Source organism: Cheilinus undulatus, linkage group 11, assembly GCF_018320785.1.
Source record: "Cheilinus undulatus linkage group 11, ASM1832078v1, whole genome shotgun sequence".
NCBI classification, from domain to species: Eukaryota; Metazoa; Chordata; class Actinopteri; order Labriformes; family Labridae; genus Cheilinus; species Cheilinus undulatus.
In genome coordinates, this window is record NC_054875.1 from 17,467,604 (window position 1) to 17,491,457 (window position 23,854).

The 23,854-nt window shown below is 38.5% G+C and overlaps 1 protein-coding gene across 2 annotated transcripts in view; it reads left to right on the forward strand.

Moving 5' to 3' along the window:
• The window catches only part of LOC121517941, a 41,476-nt gene extending 21,926 nt beyond the window's left edge, over positions 1–19,550 (forward strand). The window contains exons 5-26 of one of the 2 annotated variants that reach the window (XM_041800060.1): positions 1,805–1,922; positions 2,658–2,751; positions 3,366–3,452; positions 3,936–4,052; positions 4,162–4,260; positions 4,443–4,594; positions 4,909–5,047; positions 5,618–5,740; positions 5,849–6,046; positions 6,339–6,431; positions 6,518–7,065; positions 8,656–9,093; positions 9,873–10,122; positions 10,474–10,563; positions 10,812–11,138; positions 11,231–11,401; positions 11,514–11,691; positions 11,806–11,919; positions 13,307–13,591; positions 15,731–15,969; positions 16,239–16,296; positions 18,301–19,550. In XM_041800060.1, coding sequence (XP_041655994.1) covers positions 1,805–1,922; positions 2,658–2,751; positions 3,366–3,452; positions 3,936–4,052; positions 4,162–4,260; positions 4,443–4,594; positions 4,909–5,047; positions 5,618–5,740; positions 5,849–6,046; positions 6,339–6,431; positions 6,518–7,065; positions 8,656–9,093; positions 9,873–10,122; positions 10,474–10,563; positions 10,812–11,138; positions 11,231–11,401; positions 11,514–11,691; positions 11,806–11,919; positions 13,307–13,591; positions 15,731–15,969; positions 16,239–16,277 — 3,899 coding nt within the window. In that variant the 3' untranslated portion in view covers positions 16,278–16,296; positions 18,301–19,550. Of the gene's footprint in view, positions 1–1,804; positions 1,923–2,657; positions 2,752–3,365; positions 3,453–3,935; positions 4,053–4,161; positions 4,261–4,442; positions 4,595–4,908; positions 5,048–5,617; positions 5,741–5,848; positions 6,047–6,338; positions 6,432–6,517; positions 7,066–8,655; positions 9,094–9,872; positions 10,123–10,473; positions 10,564–10,811; positions 11,188–11,230; positions 11,402–11,513; positions 11,692–11,805; positions 11,920–13,306; positions 13,592–15,730; positions 15,970–16,238; positions 16,297–18,300 lie in introns of those variants that run through there. The other variant, XM_041800061.1, reaches the window with a different exon arrangement.
• Positions 19,551–23,854: the final 4,304 nt, after the last annotated feature.

Consider the following 23,854-nt stretch of genomic DNA (forward strand, 5'->3'; position numbering starts at 1 on the left):
TGAAAACAAGAAGGCACAGCTCCGATTTTCAGCCGCTTTCTCTCACCACCGATGCTAGCCGCGGTGTCGTCTTCCTCTGTGAAGTGCCGGCTACATACGAAGGTACTCCGTGAAAAACATTGAAGTCCGGACCTTTGTCACGGCGAATAAGTTGAATCCACTTTCTTCTCTCAGCCAAATCACTGGGGAAGCCGTGAAAACTTAAATAATGCTGGTGCTGTTTGTTAGATGTGCAGAAAGGCACACTGCAGTGACACTTTGACTTAGCTTAAGCCACTGTTCATTCGTTAGCTCGCTAGCCAGAAGTCATCCAACACAACGTGGACCGATTCCGGGTCACCAAACCCGTCTATGCTCTCGAGGAGACAGCAACACCGCTGCCCAGCGGCGCTTTACCACACATGTGAATATCTATGCTCCACTTGTGTGTGTGAATCTCTCCAAAACTGTGTGGTTTGTCTCAAAAATAAATGCGCGTGCCGGTTGATCCACAAACTAAATGTCGACAATTCACAAGCAGAATTGAAGATTTGCAGATGATAAATGCACACACAAAGTTTAAAAAACACATGTGTAAATCGTGGATATATTTGTGGATCTTGTGGATATATTTGTGGATCTGAAAAACGTGTGTAAATCGTGGATTTATTTGTGAATCTGAAAAACACGTCTGTAAATCGTGGATATATTTGTGGATCTTGTGGATATATTTGTGGATCTGAAAAACATTTATGTAAATCATGGATATATTTGTGGATCTTTTGCATATATTTGTGGATCTGAAAAACACGTGTGTAAATCGTGGATATATTTGTGGATCTGAAAAACATTTGTGTAAATCGTGGATATATTTGTGGATCTTTTGGATATATTTGTGGATCTGAAAAACACGTGTAAATCATGGATATATATATATATATTTGTGCATAATTTTGAGACAAATCTCTCTCCATATTTCTACTGTTGTTACTACTTTACACCAGGAGATGACGAACATGAGTAACTTCAATCCCAGCAGAATTTTTGGGTGTGTTTCTATTCAAAGTTTTGGAGTTTATAGAGTTTGAAAGACGCCCAGTCAAGGAGACAAGTCGGAGGGTAACAGAGAGAAAGACAGCGAAATGTAGCGAGAATACTCACAATGCTGGGAAGAATAGAGGAATATTCATCCTCTGCCATGACTTTCAGACCATGGGTGAGACTGTCAGTGAGTCTGTTGGCACCAGCAGGCAATGCATCCGTCATGTCAGTCCGCACGTAGTGAAACCAATGCTTTGTCTCACCGTGCTTCCACCCCACCAGGGAGGAAGTAATCGGCGAATGCCATGGTGGGGGACACATGGGGACATGGTGGGGGTATCTTGGGGAGGGTTCAAAACACTGCGAATAGTGACAAAGATCGGGAATGACAAACCATGGAGGTAGACACGTGGTAGAAGCCTAGAGTAGAAGCCATGGGAGAAAAAGCACAGCCAATGGTAGTGAAGGCTGCCTGGTGATGTCAGAATTAGATGCAAATTAGATGAGTAAATTTACTCCCAGAGATGTGGTAGAAGCCGTAGGAGAAAGTGCTTTTCTAGTTATTATTAATAATTATTAATAATATTAATGTGTAAATTATTAAGTACACCAGTTCAAGTTATTTCTGTTCACCTTTCCATCAGAATTATTTGTTTTTAATTGCCAGCATCTTCCATTTATACAGCTGACAAACTTTGAGTTCATGAACATTTTCATACTGTGACGATTCAGAAAATTGTTTTCAAATTTGAACTTATATATTGTCTCTCTTGAACTCTTTCAGGTGCCAGAGACAGGACAGGCAGGGCAATAGTTGAACTCTATGGAGACCACCAAGGATGGAGATCAGCTCAGAGCCATGAGCTCTTAAAGATGCTGCTCTACTTCCACTCTATCACCAGGTTTCATATGCATGCCAGTTAATGAATGACTGAATTCAGAATCAGACTTTAGTTTTATTGCCAAGAACATTTTCACTTACAAGGAATTTGACTTGATGTTTGGTGCAAAAACAAATAACACAGAAGAGGAAACAGCAGTACTCCTATTGACAGGGACCATAAATATATTAATACAGAAAATTTAGTAGCAATATAGAAAATGAAAATTAAATAGAAAATGCAAAGTATGTATTAAAGTGCTATACAGATGGACATGTATGTTAATGGTTAGGTTAAAGTGCACTTCTCTAAAGCAGTGGTTTTCAACTGGGTGAACCTCAGAACCCACCAGCAGCACCTGAATGAAAAATTTTGACCCCATTTTTTTTCTTTCAACCAATCAGATGTATTTAAAGAAAAATACTTTAGTTTGGACTTTATACAGTACAAAATGTGACAAATTGAAAAGACAGGAGAAAAAACAACCATGTTATTAAAATACAGCTTTATGGGAGTTTTTTTTTTTTTTTCAAGGAACACATTTGTGACCCACTGAAAAAGTTTTGTGGTCCCTACCCAGCCTACAACCTCTGCTCTGAAGACACAGTCAGTAGTCTTAAACAGACACAAACCAGTGTGTGTTAAATAAAATGAACTAATAAACAGAGTCAAACTTTGAAGAAGTTTGAGATCTCTGGAGGGTTTTTTTAGTAGTTTGTTTTGGTTTCTTTATTTGCCTTTTATCACTGTTTACAGGAGAGAAATCAGAGAAGCTGGACTGACTCTCATTTTCAATGCAAGGAAGACAAATCCTCAACCCCAGCTGTATAAAGCCTTGATGGCGCTTCAGGTAAGAAGCCATAGATATACTGTACACATCTTACTGTAGCATACTTGAGTTGACCTATGCTTGGATATTTTCACTGCTGGAGAGCTGGGTTACTGCTGTTTACAGACACTTAATTCTGAGTGAAATGTTGTCATATTAGCTCCTGAACACAAACATTGTCTAAACAGTCCCTACCCTGCTCTAGGAACTACACAGTGCCAGATCCACCCAGCCTGTTCGATGGCCACGTCTGGCCCATACATTTGAAACACAGGAACAACACAAATGTCACCCAACACAAACCTACTCAGGTTTGTGTTGGGTGACTTTTTTTTCCTCACTTTTCTTTGGTCTAAGATGAAATATGTTTTAAAATGTGTATTTCTGTTTGATGGCTAAATATTTTTTTTTTTCAGTAAAAACAATGCAAAATAAAATTGCAAAGAAAAAATCCTTTTAAGCAGTGGTTCCCAACCTTTTTTCCCAGGTTGGGAATCAAGGCTTTAAAGTAATGATCATATCTTTTCATCTTTTGATTCTGCTTCATCTGCTTTGATTCAAATCAAGGTAAAACTGATCATCACTGATACATTAATGTATTTAAGAAGGTTTGAGGGAGTGTTCCACTTTTGCAGGAGCAGACTCCCCAGGCCATAAACAGTTTTGTGGTGCTTGTTGACAAGGACAGCAGCCCTCAGCCGGAGCGGTGTGCTGGGATTCAGGTCTGTGTATTCACTCTTTGCAGCATATAGATTAAAACCTAAATATGGGTTACCTATTTTTTTATGTTTGTGTCTGTGTCATTTTGTTCTTTAATCACTTGGTGAAAATCGTGAAAATTTGAGTCCATGGTGCACAGAGGACTATTTAGAATCAAGTTTTGATTAAAACTGTCATTAAAATTTTCATCTAACAAACCATAGCAGGCTGCATTTACTTGTTAAAATGTCTGATGGTAAATTATCTTAACATATTACGATACTGGCAGTCTTTTAAGTTAGACATTGCTAATGTTAAACAATCACATGGCCACTTTGTACTGTGGGGCAAGTAAAAAAGTTATTTGGTACATCTTTAAGGTTCCAGTTAATTTCAATTGATAACAGATCAATATTTAGCAAAGGAGGAGAATGAATTAGCAACCCTGCTGAAAAAAAATGAGAGATGTTTGACTTGTATAGTTAAACATTGTGTTCTCAAAGCAGACTGAAGTGGTGATGTCAGTAAAAGCCTTATTCAAGCTGGTGGAGGTGAGTCAGTTGAGCCCTCGTCTGGATGGCACACTTTCTCACAGCCCCTGTAACTGGATGGAGCTGCACCAGGTAAACGAGTACATGTTAATCCGTCTTTTCTTTCTGTCTTTTGTTGTCTTTGGTTGTATCCATCTTCATAATACAATATTATCTTGTTTCTATATCACTCATCCACTAGAAACTCTTCCCATTTGTGTCCAATCTTAACGAGGCGTCCAGCCTTCTACAGAGAGCCATCAGTAAGTTAGAGGAGCCCCACAGGACAGACAGTGTGCAGGTACTTTTTGGCTTTCTTTTACCACTTTCTCTTCTTCTCATGTCATTATTTGGTTCTCTCTTGTTAACTCTGTTTAACATACATTTATTTTTAAATAAAGCAAGTTCTGTGTCTACATATAGTAGAATTTATGTTAACATTTCAAAGTGTTCTGATCCTAATATTGTAGTTTTGTCTAAAAGAGTGTACAGCAGTTCATGATGGACCAAAGGACTCTAATGCGGGATGTCCTGGAGGACAGCCGATTGGTCGACCTGCAAAGGGAGGGGGGGGCAATGCTGGCAAGGCTGAAGAAAGAGAGTGACCTCAAGTATCCCGACTGCGAGGACCTCAGGTTAAACAAAATCTCTTACCCTACCTCTATGTCATGAGATTTAAATATGTTCCTAAAGTAGAAACCATTGGTTACAGTGATTATATATGCTACAGTTTAAGGATTTAAAGACAGTTTAATGCTGATATACCAAGAAGAAGGAAAGTCCATTCTGTTTGGACTGTTTCAAAATTACTTTCTTGTGCATAACTGAAAAGCTAAGCAGGTTGAATGTGCTGTCTGTCTTTTATTTGAAGCCCTCTCCCAGAACACCAGACATTTAAGTCATGTTTTATTCATTGTGGGCCTTTGATCTGTCTTTTTTCTATGTGCAGTGATGCACTGGAGTCAGTGACTAGCTTATACAACCATGTAGAAGAGCAGGCTCATGTCCTTGTGCAGAAGTCCAACTTGTCACTGGAGCACCTGGAGTACCTTCTGCAAGTCAGAGAAATGGAGGGACACTTCATGCAGGTTACCATGAAACTGCCTTCTGATTATCAGTTGTATGGTACTTACTTTCATAATATTTAGGTCTGATCAATGCCCTGTTTGGACTATGGACTGATAACAGATGTTACAGAGTAGCTGAAACAGCATTCTGACAATTATAATAAATAATGCAGGTATGCTAAGAAGTAGATACATTTCCATTAAATAAATGTCAGGGTCTTAAATGCTTGAATGAAAAAGGGACTGAAATATATAGTATGATTTTGTACAGATTTGTTTCTCACATCCATTATGGGACAGAAAATGATATAGCTATGTAAAGATAAATTACTGTTTTTATTTTACATTCCTTTCTGGGCTGGGTATTAGTGGCTGTTTTCTCTTACATGTCTGTCACATGTTGCTGATGTCACGTGTTACTGATAATTATATGTAGATATAGATATATTATATAGAATTAGAAGAACTGGAAAATTTGACAAGTAAGACTTAAAAAAATTAATCAATTTTAATGTAAAAAGCATTACCTTGAATATGTATGCTCATATTTAAAACATCACTAATATTGATTTTCACCTGTGGCACCTGCAGTTACAACAGTGGTTTAATGTAGAGGGAGAGCAACATCTGCTGGAGGCTGCATCAGTTGAAGACTCTGGACAGAGAATGGAGCAGATCCTAAATAGCTTCACTAGTTTCCTTATTGAAGCAAATGTGAGGCTCTGCTGTTGTTTTCGATCTTTCATATCAATTTAGTCTCAGCTCGTGCCAGTTTTTCATTGTCTTCTAACCTGTCTAATCTTTCTCTCATACTTCCCTCAGGACCGAAGACAGCATGCCATGACTTTAGTGTCAGGGGCAGAGCAACTCCTACAGAACAGATCCTCCTACCCAGAAACAGAGGGGTTTTGGGCTCTCATCTGCAACTTCAAGTCAGGCCTGGAGGGCTTTTTCTGTAGAGCTGAGGCATGTGGCCGGGAGCTGCAAATTATGGTCAACGTGTGTGATTTTTGTGAGCAGGTAGGTGTACGTTACAATTTTATATTCACACTAAGACATTCCTCTTTAATTAATCCTATATTGAAAAAAAAGTGTTATCCCTTAAAAGATTCACATCATGCAATAAAGTATCTGCAAAAAAAATAAAAAACACCTATACTTCTCTAAATTTAATTGAACATTAAAGCTACTTGTGTGGAAGCAATTACTGTAAGCAACTTCAGTTCAGTTTATAGCACTTTTGCCTGAGTAAGCTGACATGAAATAAAAGAACATTTTGCTTTTTTTATTCTGATATTATCTCTTTAAACAGGCCACAGCTCTGGCAAGTGAATGCATGGAGTACCTGGACCAGAATCTCTCCAGAGACCACACAAGGAAAGACCATGACAAAACCTTATCTCTGGTCAGTTAAACAAACAAACAGTCAGTACAACACCAAAGTCAAGAATGCATGTAAGTTCAACACCCTTTTGCCTGTCTTATATACAGGGAGCACATGGCTTTGGTCCAACAGCTACAAATGTCTTACTATCAGAAAATGAAGGTTCCACCCTCCAGACTTTCCAGGACAGGTTCCTACAGTTCAGCCCAGAGAGATTTCAAGAGATGAAAACCCAGGCCTGCTCCCTGCAGGGCTCAAGGGCGATGCGGGTCTGGAATATAGCCTGGCTCAAATGCCAGGAGGCTAGGCAGCAGCTTCAGGAGAGGCTGCATGATGCACATGAAGTTTTACATCAACAATCAGATTCTAGCAGTTGGTGTGAACATCTTTTTGTTGATGTGGTGAGCACTAATGTCCAGACTCTTCCTCCTGATGGCCAGAATCTGGTCGTACAATCAACACCTGGGCCCCGGCACCCGCAGTGGGAGAGCATCATAACAGGAGCAGGAGATATAGGGAAGAGAAGGCCTATTTTGGGCACTAATAGCACTAATTTAAAACCTTTAGCTTGCTGTAACACAACTACCAAACCTGAGGAAAGCAGTGATGCTGGAACCAGCCAGGGCTCAAAGGTTACTCCAAGGTCACCTCAGAGGTAATTTGTTTGTCAGTTCAACTTACTATGTTTTTAAAAAGTGCCTGAATGTTGCTGTTTGGAAGTAAAGCTTGCTCAAATCTGCACAAACATTTGCTGATGATGATGTTCATGAATGGACTGATTTATTATGTAATTTTCTTTTCTGCAGTTATTTACTCAACACCAGTAATTGTTACCCACTGTTCAGCTAGTCTTACCTTGTTTGTACATTGGGTACATTAAAAGTATAATCAGAAAGAGAGTAGGTGCAATTAAATGATTTTAACAATTAGATCTGACACAGACTAAAAAAGAGATTTGACACAAAATTAAACAAATGTATCTATTGCTGTACCTTACAAACAATATCATACCATCCAATAAAATCTTAATATTGAGGGAAATATAAATCTATGTAGTTTTATTTCCCCTTGAGGTGTGAAAGAAATTAAAGATAGTGACTATCATCTGACATATATTTAAACTATGTGAATTATTGATATACAACTCTAAATGTTTTATGTGTGCACCATTCAGTCAGATCCAACTATTCATGAGAAATTAAAAAAAATAATCTTGAGATTTTTTTCATGAATAAAATTTACAATTCCAAAAAGCTGGGGCACTGTGTGAAATGTAAATAAAACATAATGCAATTTGCAAATTTCATAAACCCATATTTTATTCACAGAATTTAAACAACATATCAAATGTTGAAACTGAGACTTTTAACATTAAATGGAAAACATTAGCTCATTTTATTCTGTACTGAAAATCACTTCATGGGCTTAGGAACACTTTCAGAAATCATTTTCTACACAGTTTGCTGTGCCATCCACAAATGCAAGTTAAAGCCATATCATGCAAAGAGGAATCCTTATGTGAGCACCATCCAGAAACACAGGTAAATTAAAACTGAAATTCTTATTGGAGATATGGATACCTTGTCCTGACCAGTAAGGAGAGGAGCCATCCAGTTTGTCATCAGTGCACAGTTCAAAACCTTGCATCTCTGATAGTATGGGGATAAATTAGTGCCTGTGGCACAGGCAGCTAGACATCTGGAAAGGAACTATCAATGCTGAAAAGTATATAGAGGTTTTATAGCAACATATTCTCCCATCCTGACAATGTTTATTTCAGAGAAGGCCATACATATTTCAGCCAGATAATGCTCAACCGCATACTACATCCAGCACAACAGCATGACTTGCAGTAGAAAAGTCAGGGTGCCGAACTGGCGTGCCTGTCCAGACCCAAACCCTTTTACCAACATCAACAAAATTATCAAAAAAATAGTATGTCTGAATTTTAACATCTGATATGTTTTTTATGTTCTATTTTGAATAAAATACAGGTGTCATACATATTTAGGACATCTGCAAATCATTGTATTCTGTTCTAATTTACATAGCGCCCCAATTTTTTTAAATAGGGGTTGTAAGTGTTCTTGAGCAAAACATTTTAGTAGCATTAGCAATTGGTCAGTTGGTTCAACATTAAGGCCTGTATCACAAAAGCTAGACCTCTGTCATTTTAAATGAATTGATCCTGATAAGAAAATAAACATACTTGACTAATTTATGCTTCTGAATAATTTGATAATAGGTCAGCAATAAGAACAGAAAAAGAAACAAAGAAGAGACAGGTGAGCAGAGCAAGGAGTGAGAGAGATGCTGCTGCCCTGTCTCAGTCCCATACAGTTGGATGTCAGTGGTTTCCATGGGGGCGAGGGCTTGGAGTGAGGTCTGTGAGCCAGGACTCGTGCACCACAAGAGTAGTGAAGGCAGAATCATCATCTCCAGAGCAGCAGGTTAGATCCCCGTCATCCTGCTCCCACCACGGTCAGCCATCTTGTAGGATTCTTCAGGAGGCTCAGAAGTTCCAGATCTCCAGACATGGGAGCTTCTGCTCTGAAGAGTCCTGCATGAGCAACCGGGCTGCTACAGGGGGTGATGAGACTTTATGCTACAAACACTCCAGCCTGCCTACTGGGAGATATGAGACTGTATTTTGTTCTGCGAATCCTCAAGAGAGTAATGCCCTGTAAGTTCACTGAATGTGGGTGTAATTTGATTGAAATTAAGAAAACTGACCAAATCAGATTTTATATTAATTGGTACTGCAAGATAAAATTCTGTGATGAGACTCTGAAAAAAACTGTAATGATATGTCTTCCATTATTTTCAGTCTTTTTTTAATCTTAAACGAGGCTTCATATGACTTTTTCTTCTTTCTCTTAGCTTACAGTAAAGTATTTCAGGTGTTTTTTTTTCCTTTTTTGGGGGGAAAAAGGTCAACATGGATGAATCACTGAAAATGTTTAACAGATGGTCTGTTTGCAATGACTGTCAATGATGCTAATGATAATCAGCACAAGTTAATAGGAAATTTTAAAAATATGAAAACATTTAGTTTTGAGAATATTTTTGTTTTTACTGCAGTCTAAGCTATCAAATAGATCATTACAGATAATTAAGCAAACAAAACAATGACTATAGTGTATATTCTAAATTAGGACCTCACTGTCATATTGTTAATACAGGCAACGTACTGTATGCATATTTTACATCTATGCTGACTGGGTGTCAGCTAGAGAATAACTACGAACCTGAGCCATTAGTGTGACATTGATAAGCTGCAGAAGTGATATTAAGGTGTATTAGTGAGTGCTGTGAAAAATCCCTGATTCAGAGTTTGATCAAAGGAGCTTGGCACACCATACCACTTTGCAGAAACAAACAGCCTAGATCCAGTAATTGAAATTTTTGGAAAATCAAAAGAATGTGTGTATTTTAGTCATGTTTTCTCTGCTTTGTTACCAGGAAGCTGCAGCGTGTCCTGGATGAGCTGGTGTTGACAGAAAGGGAGTATGTGCGCTCACTTGGTTACATCCTGACCCACTACCTCCCCCTGCTGGTCAAACCAGACATCCCCCAGGATCTCAGAGGAAAGCGAGGTGTCATTTTTGGTAACCTAGAGAAGCTTTATGACTTCCACAGTCATTACTTCTTGCCTGAGCTGGAGGCTTGCCAGATGGAGCCAGCCATGGTGGCCCGCTGCTTCCTCAGACATGTGAGTGGTATCTGTACAACTGTAAAGAATGCATGTTTGTGTATGATGTAAATAAAACTCCTTGATTTATTTTGAACCAAAAATCCATTGATTACAGCTTACTGTTTTTATTGATATTACCGATATGTTATTACTCATTATAGAAATCGTGTTTAGGACATGCAATCAACTGATGTGAAAATAACAATACTAAGTATCAATATAAAAGAAAGGGTTCAGTAAACTGACTTATTCATAACTTATATATCCTGATACAGTTTAACCCCATCTGTTTTTGAAAGTTCCCCTTGTGGGACTAATAAAGGAATGTCTTACCTTATCTTATCTTACCTTATCTTTGTCTTTCCACAGGGTGACAGGTTTGGCCTTTATGCTCTGTACAGTAAGAACAAACCTCAATCAGATGCCCTGATCCTGCACTGTCGCCATGACATCTTCAAGGTAAGTTTAGGTTTCTGTCTCATCAAAGGATATAAGAGGAAATTATTCTATTGCCTAATATCTATATCTATTATCTTAGTGAACTGATTTAAGCACATTTTATATTCCATGGACAGGGCATAATGTATACATATACTTTTTTATGCAAGTCAGTCCTACATAACATAGCTGAACTCTGATAGTTGAGTTACCACACATGAACTGTGGAAGTTTTTGGCTAGACAAATCCACGTTGTTTCCCCAAATAGATGAAGCAGCAGGAGCTTGGAGACATGATGGATCTGTCATCCTATCTTCTGCGGCCCATTCAGAGGATCAGCAAGTACAGCCTCTTGCTGCAGGACATGCTGGCCCTGGCTGGCTCATACAGGCCAAAGGAGATAATCAAAGACCCACTTCAGTCAGCTAGTGGGTGTGTACAAAGTGTATGTGGCCCTGGTGTATTTGTGCCTGATCTTACAAGTAGTGAGAGGGAGCGGGAGAAGGCTGAGATCCAAGCTGCTGCAGACCTGGTTAGGTTTCAGATGCGTCATGGAAATGACTTGCTCACTATGGACGCCATCCAGGAGTGTGATGTAAGATATAAACAAGAGGAATGGAAATCTTGATAAACCCAAGTAAAATGTAAGTAACTGTCAGTCTGTTGTTCTGTTTTGTGCTCTGTTAGGTAAATTTAAAAGAGCAGGGTCAGCTGGTTCGCCAGGATGAGTTCACTGTTCTCTTTAGGAAGAAGAAGTGTGTGCGCCGCGTCTTTCTCTTTGAAGATCTCATTCTTTTCGGCAAGACCAAGAGGACAGACGTTGGCAATGATGTTTATGTCTACAAGCAGTCATTTAAGGTCTACACAAAGCCTTTTTTATCTGGAGGCTGTTTTATCAGTGCATCTTACTTCACGGCATTGTTGTCCATATGTGAGTGTTTCCATCTTGGTAATTTCTCTTTTCTTCCAGACAAGTGACATCGGAATGACCCACAACTCAAGTGTGAGTGGTTTGTGTTTTGAGATCTGGTTCCGCAGGAGAAAAAGTGAGGACACCTACACTCTGAAGGCCTCCAGCATGGAGGTAAAGAAAGCATGGACCACCGACCTGGAGAGGATTCTGTGGGATCAAGCCACTCACAGTAGAGGTTATAACAACAATAAAAATATAATGTTTTTTCTAGTCCTAGCGCTTAATAGTTAATCTTATCAAGTGCTTAACAAGTTTTAAAAGCCAAGTTTGAATATGCTCTTTGTTCCAGAGCTACGTTTGCAGGAGAGGGTGTTTATGGGAATGGGACGCAAACCATTTATGGACACTCAGCCGATTGATGTGATCTGTGACCGAGCTGTCAGCTGTGTCCTGCCTGGGAGAAGTAAGAATCTGCATTTTATTGTTTGATTAGTTTAGTTATTTAATTTAGATTATTATTAAATATTTTATCTTGAGACAAAAAAAAATAGAATTTCAAATAAAGTTTAAATGATTTCTGTTTTTCATAAAATAAAAAAAGAAGATAATATCCAACTGAATCTTAAAAAGTGATGAATGGATTTTTTTTTTCTGGTTATTGATAGAATAGTCGTTACAGATGTTTATTAACATGCAGCAGTTGATAATTGATCCACCATTTAGGTTAAGACCCAAAATCTTAACAAGAATGCATTTGCACAAAATTAACCCCTCGGTATACCCCAGGTTACCAACATTAAGAATGTTGTTTTATATTTTCTTAACTGAGGTCATCCTTTTTCCTCAGAAATTTCCATAAGTTTTCAAAGCCAGAGAAATTAATTTATATAATTTTGATGGGAGGCTGCTATTGATTTTGATTTTAGTTGCCCAAACTCAGCTTCATAATGAAGAACCATCTCCACTTCTAAAGAGTAGTGTCCAGCACTGCTCAGTCCTGCCCACCTCCACCCACCTACTCCTAAGTACTACTTCTTGTTTTGACTTATAGATTGTTCAATAATGTGAACAAGAAAGTGTACTTTTAAGAAAAAATTATAATTGAAACATTAAGCTCAATGCACTCTGTATTAGATGTAGAGGCATGTGTGTGGTGTAAGTGAAGTTGAGGACCCAAAATGCAGACCAGACTGACGAGTTTTAACAGATTTATTGACAACAATGTTAGTGAAGGGGGTAATCCGCAGGTCTGGGTAATGAGAGCTTGAGGGAGAGAGTGCAGAGGCTGGGCTGTGGTGAGGCACGGAGTGAGGCACTGGAAGAGAAGGAGGGGAGGCAAGGTTAACAACGAGATCACACAAAGCACCAGAAATGTTCAAAAATGTGAATCACTGAGGGAGCCTGATAGCCAAGGTTACCACTGGTGAGTAGCTGGCAATACTCTGGTGCTGAGGTAAGTCTCTGCAGGCTTCTTGAAGTCTGCCTGATTGCAGATCAGAGACAGGTGTGACAATCAGCCTCAGCGCCACTGGGGGAAGGGGGCCTCAGAGGAAGCATAGTGAAGTTAGACGACACCACAACCAAACAGGAACCAGAAATTACCAAAATAAAGTTCTGTGCAGACGAGAATCACCACAATGTGGAGTCTTTACCCATTCAACACATATTTCTACTTGGAGTTTATTTAAAAATTTCCTCTCTTTTACTTTGCAAAGTTTGCCTTGTCTGGAAACTCTACACCATAGCAAAAAAGCTTTATGTGATATTGGTTCAGACAATTGTGCTTGTGTCCTTATTGCTCTTTAACATAGCTCATTATTTTCTCATGTAATCTATCTGTGTGTCGTCAGTCCCTTTGGCCTGTTGTTCACACAGGGACATAGAATATCCACGTCCATACTCCATTGGCTCTGGAAGCACCTCATCAACCACTATTAGCCAATCTTCTTCCTCCTCTGGACGGGGCTCACTGCCCCCTGTTGGTAATTCTGGGAACCAGTCTCAAGGAGTGGATTCAAGTCCTGCTGGATGCTCGTCCCCTGAGGCTGTGACTGAAAATGAACTGAATAGCCACCATCTCCATCAGCATCAACTTCATCATAACTGTGAACACTGGAAAACTCATCATCTTCTGGGTGACATACAGTGCTTAACAAATTTATTAGACCACCTGTCATATTTGTCTCAGAGACCATCCAGCATCATGAAGTGCTTTAATGCGGACTCTTTCATTTTTAGTGAGCTCTCCACGTTTCACCATTTTAAACAGGAATGAGGAATTTCAAACTGAATTCACCTTTTTATACCCAAATTTGAGCCAGCTCACTGGGCTTCTCTGAGAAGTCAGAAATGAATCAAGCATAACATTCAACCACTAAAACTATTTTTTCTGTTGAGGAATGCAAGTATATAACTATAACTTGACATATGAATCAAGAAATAATAATGTGCTTTACTAATTTTTCATTTTTTTTGGAAATCAGTAAATTTGAAAATTCATGGATAACAACAATAATTATATTTTAGCATTAAAAATGTCATTTTGGTTAAAGAGCTTCTACATATTGGTGTATTAACCATTGCAGAAACATAAAAAATGATTTTGGTTATTACCAATGCTGTTCATTTAGGGCAGCTGTGGCATAAACCTTACTTCGGGTGGCGGTCTAATAAATTCGTTAAGCACTTTATATATAAACTTAAAACAAAAAGTAAGGAAATTTGTGTTTGGTACATTATTTCTTTGTTGTAACAATGCTTCTTGGTAATAAATGTTACACCGTTGAAAAGCCTGTTTATTACCCTTTTAAATGATGCCACCTTTGTAAGGAATATGCATCTGTGGGATGAGCAGCAGAGCTGAGTATGTGGGTTGCGCCTATGAAAAATGTGCCAAATCTTCTCTGCCAATGCCAAACAGCTTATTTTGCTGTTGCTATTGACTCTTGTTTTGAGCTTCTGGTACCCCCAAGTGCTGCCAATCAGGTGCCTGATTGGCAGCACCTGTGAGCATGGGCCCTGCTACAGTGGTCAGTAGATGTCTGCTTCAAGAATCGCCATGTTTTGTTTGACTGAACTTTGAACCCTAGTACCATCTTCAAACTGAAGGCCAAGTTCCATATAATGGGTAATGTCAGAGACAGGCCAAGAAGTGGGCGTCCAAAGAAGACAACACCCCAAGAATACCGTTTTCTCACCCTGTCAGCAAGAACTCTATCCTCCAAGATGACAACACTCACCCCCACAGAGTGGGGTTTATCAGAGACTACCTCCAGAATTTGGGAGTGGAGAGGATGGAATGGTCTTGCCAGCAGTGCTGACCTCAACCCCATTGGACACTTGTGGGATCAGCTTCGGTGTGCTGTTTGCGCCATAGTGACCAACAAAACCATGTTGGCTGACTTGAGACAAATGCTGGTTGAAGAATGGGATGCCATCCCACAGTAGAGTGTGACCAGACTGGTGACCAGCATGAAGAGGAGGAGCCAGGCTGTTGTGGCTGTGTATGGTTCTTCCACATGCTACTGAGGCTCCTGTTTGTTAAATGAATAAATTGTTAAATTGTCAATATGTCTTGTTTCTTCAAACTTCAATCATCCAATCCACCAAACACCAAACAAGAGTCAATGGCAGAATCAGCTGTTTGGCATTGGCAGAGAAGATTTGGCACATTTTTCATTGGCGCAACCCACATACTTAGCTCTGCTGCTCATCCCACAAATGCATGTTCCTTACAAATGTGGCATCATTTAAAAAGGTAATAAACAGGCTTTCCAACAATATAACATTTATTGCCAAAAAGCATTGTTACAACAAAGAAATAATGTACCAAACATGAATTTCCTTACTTTATGTTTTAATTTTATATATATATATATATATATATATATATATAAAGAGAGAGATTAATATAGACATAGATATATGTGTTTGTGTGTGTGTGGGTGTGTGAAGAAATTCAGATCAAATCAAATACCCTTGTTTATGTGATCACTACATAGAGTAAATAGAGTGACATTTATTTTAAATTTAGAAAAGGTACTGGCAATGCCACTGTAGATTGCCAATTAGTAGATATTGCAGTTAAATACTGGGGTTGAAAACAATAAATGACAATTCATTTTTCACATCAACATGAACCAAATATAGAGAATCCTGTTTTTTCTCAGGGATCTGTTACTTAGATGTTAGATCTGATACTTGGACAGCAATGTTGAACATTAATGTTTAAGTACCTCAGCTTACAGTGTTTCATTGTTGTGGTTGTAATACAGTGGACAGCACTGAATCATCAGGAGAATGCACTAACCTCCTCAGCAGTTCAGACCACAGCTGCCTATCTGTCATCAGTGGAGAAGCAGTAGCCTCCTCCTCCTCCTTTTTATCGCAGAGGTCTAAACAGTGGCCACCACTTTTTCGGACCCCAGGCATGACTAAAAATGGCTCTCCAGCAACAACAAGAAAAAAAATGGTTATTGCCCCCAAACCTCCACAACTGGCTGCTCACATACAGGTGGGTTGAAACCCTGTGAGCCAATATGGCACACACACTCACACATGTTGTGCAAAGTAAGGAACCCCCGGCTGCTTGTGTGTTCTTTCATGTGCAGCCCCCTCACACTTGACATTGGGATTTTGTTTGTTTTGGCCTGGTCTCAACAAAAGTGAAATATAGAATTTTCCCTTGGGGTTAATATCTAAAACTATATACCACTTTGATGATGAACACTTTCTTCGTTATGTAGTAAAGCATAACATACTACTTAATATCTTATGTTGCAGAGTGATGATATCATGATTGGGAAATCTACAGAAGTTTAACACTGGAAATCTGCTGAAGGTAACATTACATTTTTTTTTTTCAAATCAGTGCCTCCTTTTATTAGCAGACTAACCACAAAATCATCTGACTGTGCTGAGGTTATCTATCTATCTATCTATCTATCTATCTATCTATCTATCTATCTATCTGTCTGTCTGTCTGTCTGTCTGTCTGTCTGTCTGTCTGTCTATCTATCTATCTATCTATCAGAGATGCACACAAGTCATTTTTTGCAAGTCCAAGTCAAGTCTAAAGTGTTTGGTCACAAGTCCAAGTCAAGTCTCAAGTCTTTGGTCACGAGTCCAAGTCAAGTCTCAAGTCTCCGATGGTTGTAATGAGCATTCTATGATCTGCCTCTGATGTCCAGTCTGCTTAGACCACCGCATTGTTCTATCTAAAGAATCTAAATCCTTTACTGTATTATCACCATCACTAGGGTGGGGCATTGTCTGTGGCCGGTTCGCCATGGTGTGCGCATGTGTACACTTACATATGAACAGGGCTTGACATGAACTTTTTTCACACCAGGCAGCCACTGTGACTAATGGTTACTGGCCACTCAGTGTTTCCACTAACAACAGTTCTGTTGTTGGGAATGTATTTTCTATATATGTACCTGTGCTATAAGATGAAACACATGATCTCTCTTTTTCCCTTATCAACATGATCAGTTTAAGCTCTCCTCTTTATAAAGCTCCTCTCTGTGTACATATGAAACATTACAGACAGAGACATTAGTCACACTTCACTGATAGAGACAGACACTGAGACACTGGAGATTAAATGTTCTTGTTATTTGCCAGATATCTTTCTTTAATGGTCGTAATTTTATACTAACACAAAAAACACTAACTGTTAATGAACTGTTTATTCTGAAAAATAAAAATAAAAATTTAATCAGCATTTCTAATTCTCACTCGGACAGATCTTCAACAGAGTATACTGAGTATTTCTCCCTCCATTCTCCTTAATAAACTTCTGTCATCATTTATGGTGTAAATTTTTTTATATGGGTAAAATTAAGCAAAATTTCACTTTATTCAGCTGAAATCTCCTGGACTCCTTAGTTATGATTTATCTGTAACATCCTCTTGTCTGTCTGTCTCTGTTTCTCACTGCCTCCATGAACCGTATTTTTAAAGTTTAATGTTCCTGTCGTCTTTTATTTGTGTTCATTATCAATAAGCAGCAATGCAGAGATTCTAACATTAATTTGTTCCCCACAAACATATGATATTAAGGGAATTATTAACCGAATAATATTTTAACATTGCGCACACCTATGGCTCACACGGGCGACACAGAGACACACACAGCTGGAGCGCGCACACACACAGCGCTGACACTGATCCTCTGTGGAGAGGAGCTTTAATGCAGGAGAGAAGAGTTTATGTATTCTGAAACTTTTGCCCTCAACAGACTGAAGTCTGAAGTCTGGAATCTGCACAACCATCATGTTAGCGTGCGTTTCAAAGAAGGTGTGTGCGTGAGCGTCGAGTTTGTGTGTCATATGCAGCATGAACAAGGATGAGGAAGAGAGGTTGGCGCTGCGTAAAAGGCGCACGAACCGTCAAAGAGAAGGGGAGGAAAGGGAAAAGGAGTGACAGGGGAACAAGAGATCATGATGGAAAAATTAAAAACTGAAGATTGTGCACGAGTCCCAAATCACGAGTCTGAGTGGAGTCACAAGTCTTTCGCGCACGAGTCGAAGTCAAGTCTCAAGGCACTGATGTGTGCAACTTAAGTGCGACTCGAGTCCAAGTCGTGGACTCGAGTCCCCATCTATCTATCTATCTATCTATCTATCTATCTATCTCTCTATCTATTTATTGAATATTTATGTTTTGTTTTTATAGCTTTCATGTTTTATGTGTCTAAACAATGTTTTGGACTGCATCTCTGTAAAGATGTAGGACTTGTTTTTTATTGTTATTATTCATGTTATTATTTTTGTTGTTGTTTTTGTGGTTTTTGTTGTTATTGTCTGAGGTATTAATAATTTTTGGTTTAAATACTTTGCAGGTCATCTGTCCACTGGAACTTAACAGCCTTGTTGAAGATCTCCATACCACCATGCAGACTGGGTAGACATTATTGTCCAGCTACACAGACACGACTCCAACCCCAGCCTCTTAAAGTCCCAGGTTCCTCTACTAGATAATTTCTTTTTGAAGCATTGGTAGTTGGTTGCCTCGATATGATGAGTTTGTAACACTTAGATGTCAATTTTAACGCTGACAAAATCCCACACATAAGTTAGAGACTGCTTAGTGGGTGAAATGGTTAACAGTTAACAGAGTGAGAAAAGTACACCCATCTGTGCATGTACTTTTTGTCTCAAGACTGAATATTTGGCACAAAATAATAATCCCTGCAGGATCATTGTCTTCTTAAGAAAACATTTATATTTAAGCACTGAATTCCACATCAGCTACTTTAAATGTGTTTGTTCATATGTTTTTCCAGAGTGAGTTGTCTTTCATGTCAGATTTGCCTAGATGCTACTTGTCTATGAGCTATACTGTTTAAAATAACAGATGTGCTACTGAACAATAATACCTGATTAGCATCTGCATTGAGGAACAATAAGAACACTTCAATCTACTGAAAAAGAACATTCTCTCTGTTTGATGTTACTTTTTAATTATTAGCTCTCAAAGTATTGCATAAGAAGCTGTTCAGATTTTTTTTATTCTCTATAAACAGGACAGCATTGTTGTACTTAAAAGTTGACAAGAGAAACACGTTGCAGACCAGGACACATTTCAGGTCCAGAGCTTTCCACTGGCCATAAGTCCAGAGTTATCTGAACACTTGTTTAAAATGGATAACCATACTGTTAATGAACAGGGGCTTAATGTGGATACAGTATCTGTGCCACTCAGTAAAACTACATTGTTGTATTAAATAATAAATTGGAATGAATACTGTACAAACTACTTTATTCTCCAGGATTTTCAGGCATTTCTTTTTCTGCTATCGATTTAAACATGTATTCTTTCTGACTGGATATTGTTACAAAAGTTGTATATTTTATATTTTATTAAAAGGGAGAGACCGATTTTATGAAATAGCTCTAACTTTTCTATGTATTAACTTAAGGTTAATAGGTACAGACCCTGTATGTCTTGCACGCGAAAACCACATATTGTTATTTAAGGTCCACCACTGGTTCTATACAAACTTAGGACAAAACGTAAGACAACTTTTGCTTGGTAGATTACTTCTTTGTTGTAACAGTGCTTCTATGCAATAAATCTTATACCACTGGATAGCCTATTTATTTCCCTTTTAAATGGGGCCACATTTGTAAGGAACATGCATTTGTGGGATGAGCAGCAGAGCTGAGTATGTGGGTTGCGCCTATGAAAAATGTGCCAAATCTTCTCTGCCAATGCCAAACAGCTGATTCTACCATTGACTCTTGTTCTGTGTTGCTTGGTGGATTGAATGATGGAAGTCTGAAGAAACAAGATATATTGACAATTTAACATTTTTTTTAACAAACAGGAGTCTCAATAGCATATAAAAGAAGTATACACAGCCACAACAGCCTGAACCTCTTCCTCATGCTGGTCACCAGCCTGGTCACACACTGCTATAGGATGACATCCCATTCTTCAACCAGCATTTGTCTCAAGTCAGCCAATGTGGTGATGTTGGTCACTCTGGCATGAACAACACACCTAACCACCATACCACAAGTGTTCAATGGGGTTGAGGTCAGGACTGCTGGCAGGCCATTCCATCCACTCCCAAATTCTGGAGGTAGTCTCTGATAAACTCCACTCTGTGTGGGTAGGCGCTGTCATCTTGGAGGATAGAGTTCAGTAGGGCACCTGACTGTCAGCACTTGGGGTAACCAGAAGCTCAAAACAAGAGTCAATAGCAACAGCAAAATAAACCGTACGGCATTAGCAGAGAAGTTCTTGCAAATTTTTCATGGGCACAGCCCAAATACTCAGCTCTTCTGCTGACCCCACAAATGCATGTTCCATACAAATGCGGCACCATTCAAAAGGGAAATAAACAGGCTTTCCAACAGTATAAAATTAATTGCCAAGCAGCATTGTTACAAAAAAGAAATAATGTACCAAACACAAATGTCCTTACTTGTGCTAAGTTTATATTATTCTTCCATTCACATACTCATTAAAATTGCAAAAATTGTACTGTACAATACAATTTAAATGCTTTTAACATTTTTTATTTGTTTCTTTTATGGGTGAAATCAGTTAGCTTTCTGTTAATTTTGTGTCATTGTCAGTCTTAACAAGTGTTCATAATTCATATCATTTCAGGATCTTAAGAAACAGGTCAAAAGACCAATCTTTGTACTTTAAAATCCAAGTTAAATGAGTCAGCTACTTCATTTCTTTTTTGTTTTCTATCACTTTTTTTTTAGTGATTACTCACTTAACTCCCAGCTTTTTATTTTTTAATTTATGTTTGTCATTCAAAAAAATTATGTTAATATTTAAATGGAGACTCAGTGCTTTTGTATTCTTTCTTGCTTTCTTTTTTTGCTGGCTTCCTTTCTGTCTGTTTTACATTTTGTAAAGAGAAAGCTGACTTAAGTTTTTTCCTCTGAACTCTAAGCGACTTTAAAGGAATGAGAAGACAAATTGCATGTGGCATCAGTGTTTCACTTCTTTAATCTGCAGACATCACGGTTCCTCAAAAGGGCATGTTGGTGCACTGTAGATGGATTGCAAAACATCACTCCAGCAGAAACCTGTTTATGTGTTTTTATGTGTTTTCCATATATAAAGTTATAAATGACTTTTAAAGAATGAATTCACTCTGGTTGAATATCATGATAAGTGGACTTTGTTCAGTATACACTGACCTCTTTTATTCACACTGTTCTACAAATAAAGAAAATGTATAGTTTATTACTTATTAAAGATAACTGACAATCTTAACTAAACTGTAATTGTTCTGAGCTTAACATGAATAAAAATGTTTGAAGTAAGCTATTTGAATGCTTTACTAAAAATGTTATTATATTTAGGATTTTATAAATTAAATATCTGTCTGTTTCATTTTGATAAAACATAGTATGTTTGATCAAAAAGTAAACCAACATCCTGTAACCAAATGATAATTTAAAAATAATTTATGGCAAAAAAAAAAGTCCATCTGATTTTTACAGTTCTCATCTGCCTCCGTGGGACCAACAGTAAATGGAAGAATATTCAGCAAATAAAATACATTGTTGACCAACAGCTAAAATTATAAATGGAAAATGTATTTTAGCTGGTATGGCACTCTTTCAATCTAACTACATAAAGTGCTTTCTCACCATAGGTCATATTCACCAATTCTCACCACAGATCAAGAAGAGTGGATTCAGGGATGTTGCAACAATTTTTGTCATAAATTTGAAAAAATGGTCCAGTACATTCTTGTAATACTGTCAGTGTTACCTTTCCAAAAAGAAAAAAATGGTTTTATTATGGTTACAGGAGCTATGGCCTCCACTTTTTGTGGAAACTGGTCCAAAACATTTTTTCAGGTAACATTTGTGATTGGGACAGGACATCAAAACACTAACAGAGCCTACTATGAGCTTTATTTCTCCAATAACATGAGATTTGAAAGAGTTCAGATAAAAGTTACAGTGAGAAAAATTCAGGGCATCCCTGAACATTCTGAGGTTGACTGGGAGTCTGCACACACTAAGAGGTAAGGAGCCCCTTTTTCGTAGTAGGAGTATACATCACATAAACAAAAGTGCCCTTTTGCAAGTTTAATAATTTTCTTATTGGAAGCCTTTTAGCAAACCTTAAAATAACTAGGGCTGCAAGCAGCACTGAAGGGCCCTCGCACCCTGGTGCATGTCAGGATGTCCTGCAACTGCTCATATGTGTCGCAATAGTCGGGTGTTAACGAACCTATGCGTTGTGCTGCAGCACGCCAGAGACCACATAGATCCTCCTTTGAGTGTTGTAATGTTAAAAAATATATGCACAGTGCACTTTGTTCATGGGGTAGTACTGCCCCTTAACAGTAGGTGGCAGTGTGACAAACATGGATGTTGATATGTAGAAGTGATAAGGGAGGGATTATTTATCATGTAAAATAATTAAAAGATTAGGCATTTAATTTTAAATGTGCTACTGGCATCTTACACTATGTGGCTTTAAAACAAAACCATGAAATTAACAGTGAAATCTGTAGAGAGGCAGACCCTGATCATACATGTGAAATTTGAAGGCAATCGGATGTGTCATGTGAGTGTTACACCCACTTCCTGTCTGATGGTGAAGGATCAAAATGACCGCCATGGCCACTGGGGCATCCGTTAATGAAACATGTCAATGTTGGGACAGATATTGAGGACTTAAGGTCAAAATCAGAGCATGATAGGTTCAAACACTTAGAGGAATACAAAAATGACCCAGTTCCTGTGTGATGACGAAGGTTCAAAATGGCCAACATGGTCACTGGGGTATCTACCAATGAAACATGGCAAAAGTTGGGACAGATACTGGGGAATTCAGGTCAAAATCAGAGCATGATAGATTCAACACCATAAGAGGACTACAGAAATGACCCATTTGCATCATTTCTTTTTGGCAGTAGAGTGCGCTATGATGAGCTGTTTTCATGTGGGCATGTTCAGCATGATACTGTTGTGTTGCCATAACACATTGAAGACCATTGAGTTGTCTACCCCATAGTTATATCAGTTTTCAATGAATAATTGTTCAAAAAGATAACCTTGGAAAGCAGATGGATATACCCGTTAAGCGTTACTATTGGTCTGCGAATGCAAGGGCTCTAACCTTTTGGCATTGGGGCTTGCCTGACTGGCCTGCTAGCTCCCCACTCTGGTTAACAATTGAAGCTTTATCCATTACTGTAACCTCTCTTCCTGCGCTCCTTTTTACTAAAGCACAGCCCTCACATGACTTAATTGGTCATAACTTTGTTCTCAGAAGCTCCCTTAAGATTTCGAACCAAATGAAAAAATCTAATGGCCTGCCTAATATGTCATTACACACACCAATAGCGTGCAATCATTTGTTTAAACTAGGGCTGATGGATGGAGTGTTGTCGGACTGGACTGATGGGACTTTGTTGTTTTGGAGATCTTTATACAGACAATAAGTTTGCTTCATTTCTTCAGCTGCAAACCAAATTCAACCTTCTTCAATCACATTTCTACCGGTACCTCCAAGTTCGACACTTTGTACTTGAGTTCATCCCAGAATTCACCATCAAGCCAAAAAATCACATTATTAACAATTTATTTTTGTCTCCCCCAAACTCCAAACATCTGATCTCTTGCTTCCTTTCTGCTTTTACGCAGTCAGTCAGTACCAATCATCTCAGGGAGGCTTGGATTGAGGAACTGAGAGTCCTGCCGTCAAATGAACTGTGGGAGGAGGGGTTATCCCACATAAAGTCCCGCTCAATCAATTCTAGATACAGATTAATCCAATTTAAAGTTATCCACAGGTTACATTATTCAAAAGTAAAGCTGAGTAAAATATTTGAATCAATCTCCCCTCTGTGCGACAAGTGTGGCACTGCAGAAGGTTCACTAGTGCATCTGTTCTAGCAGTGT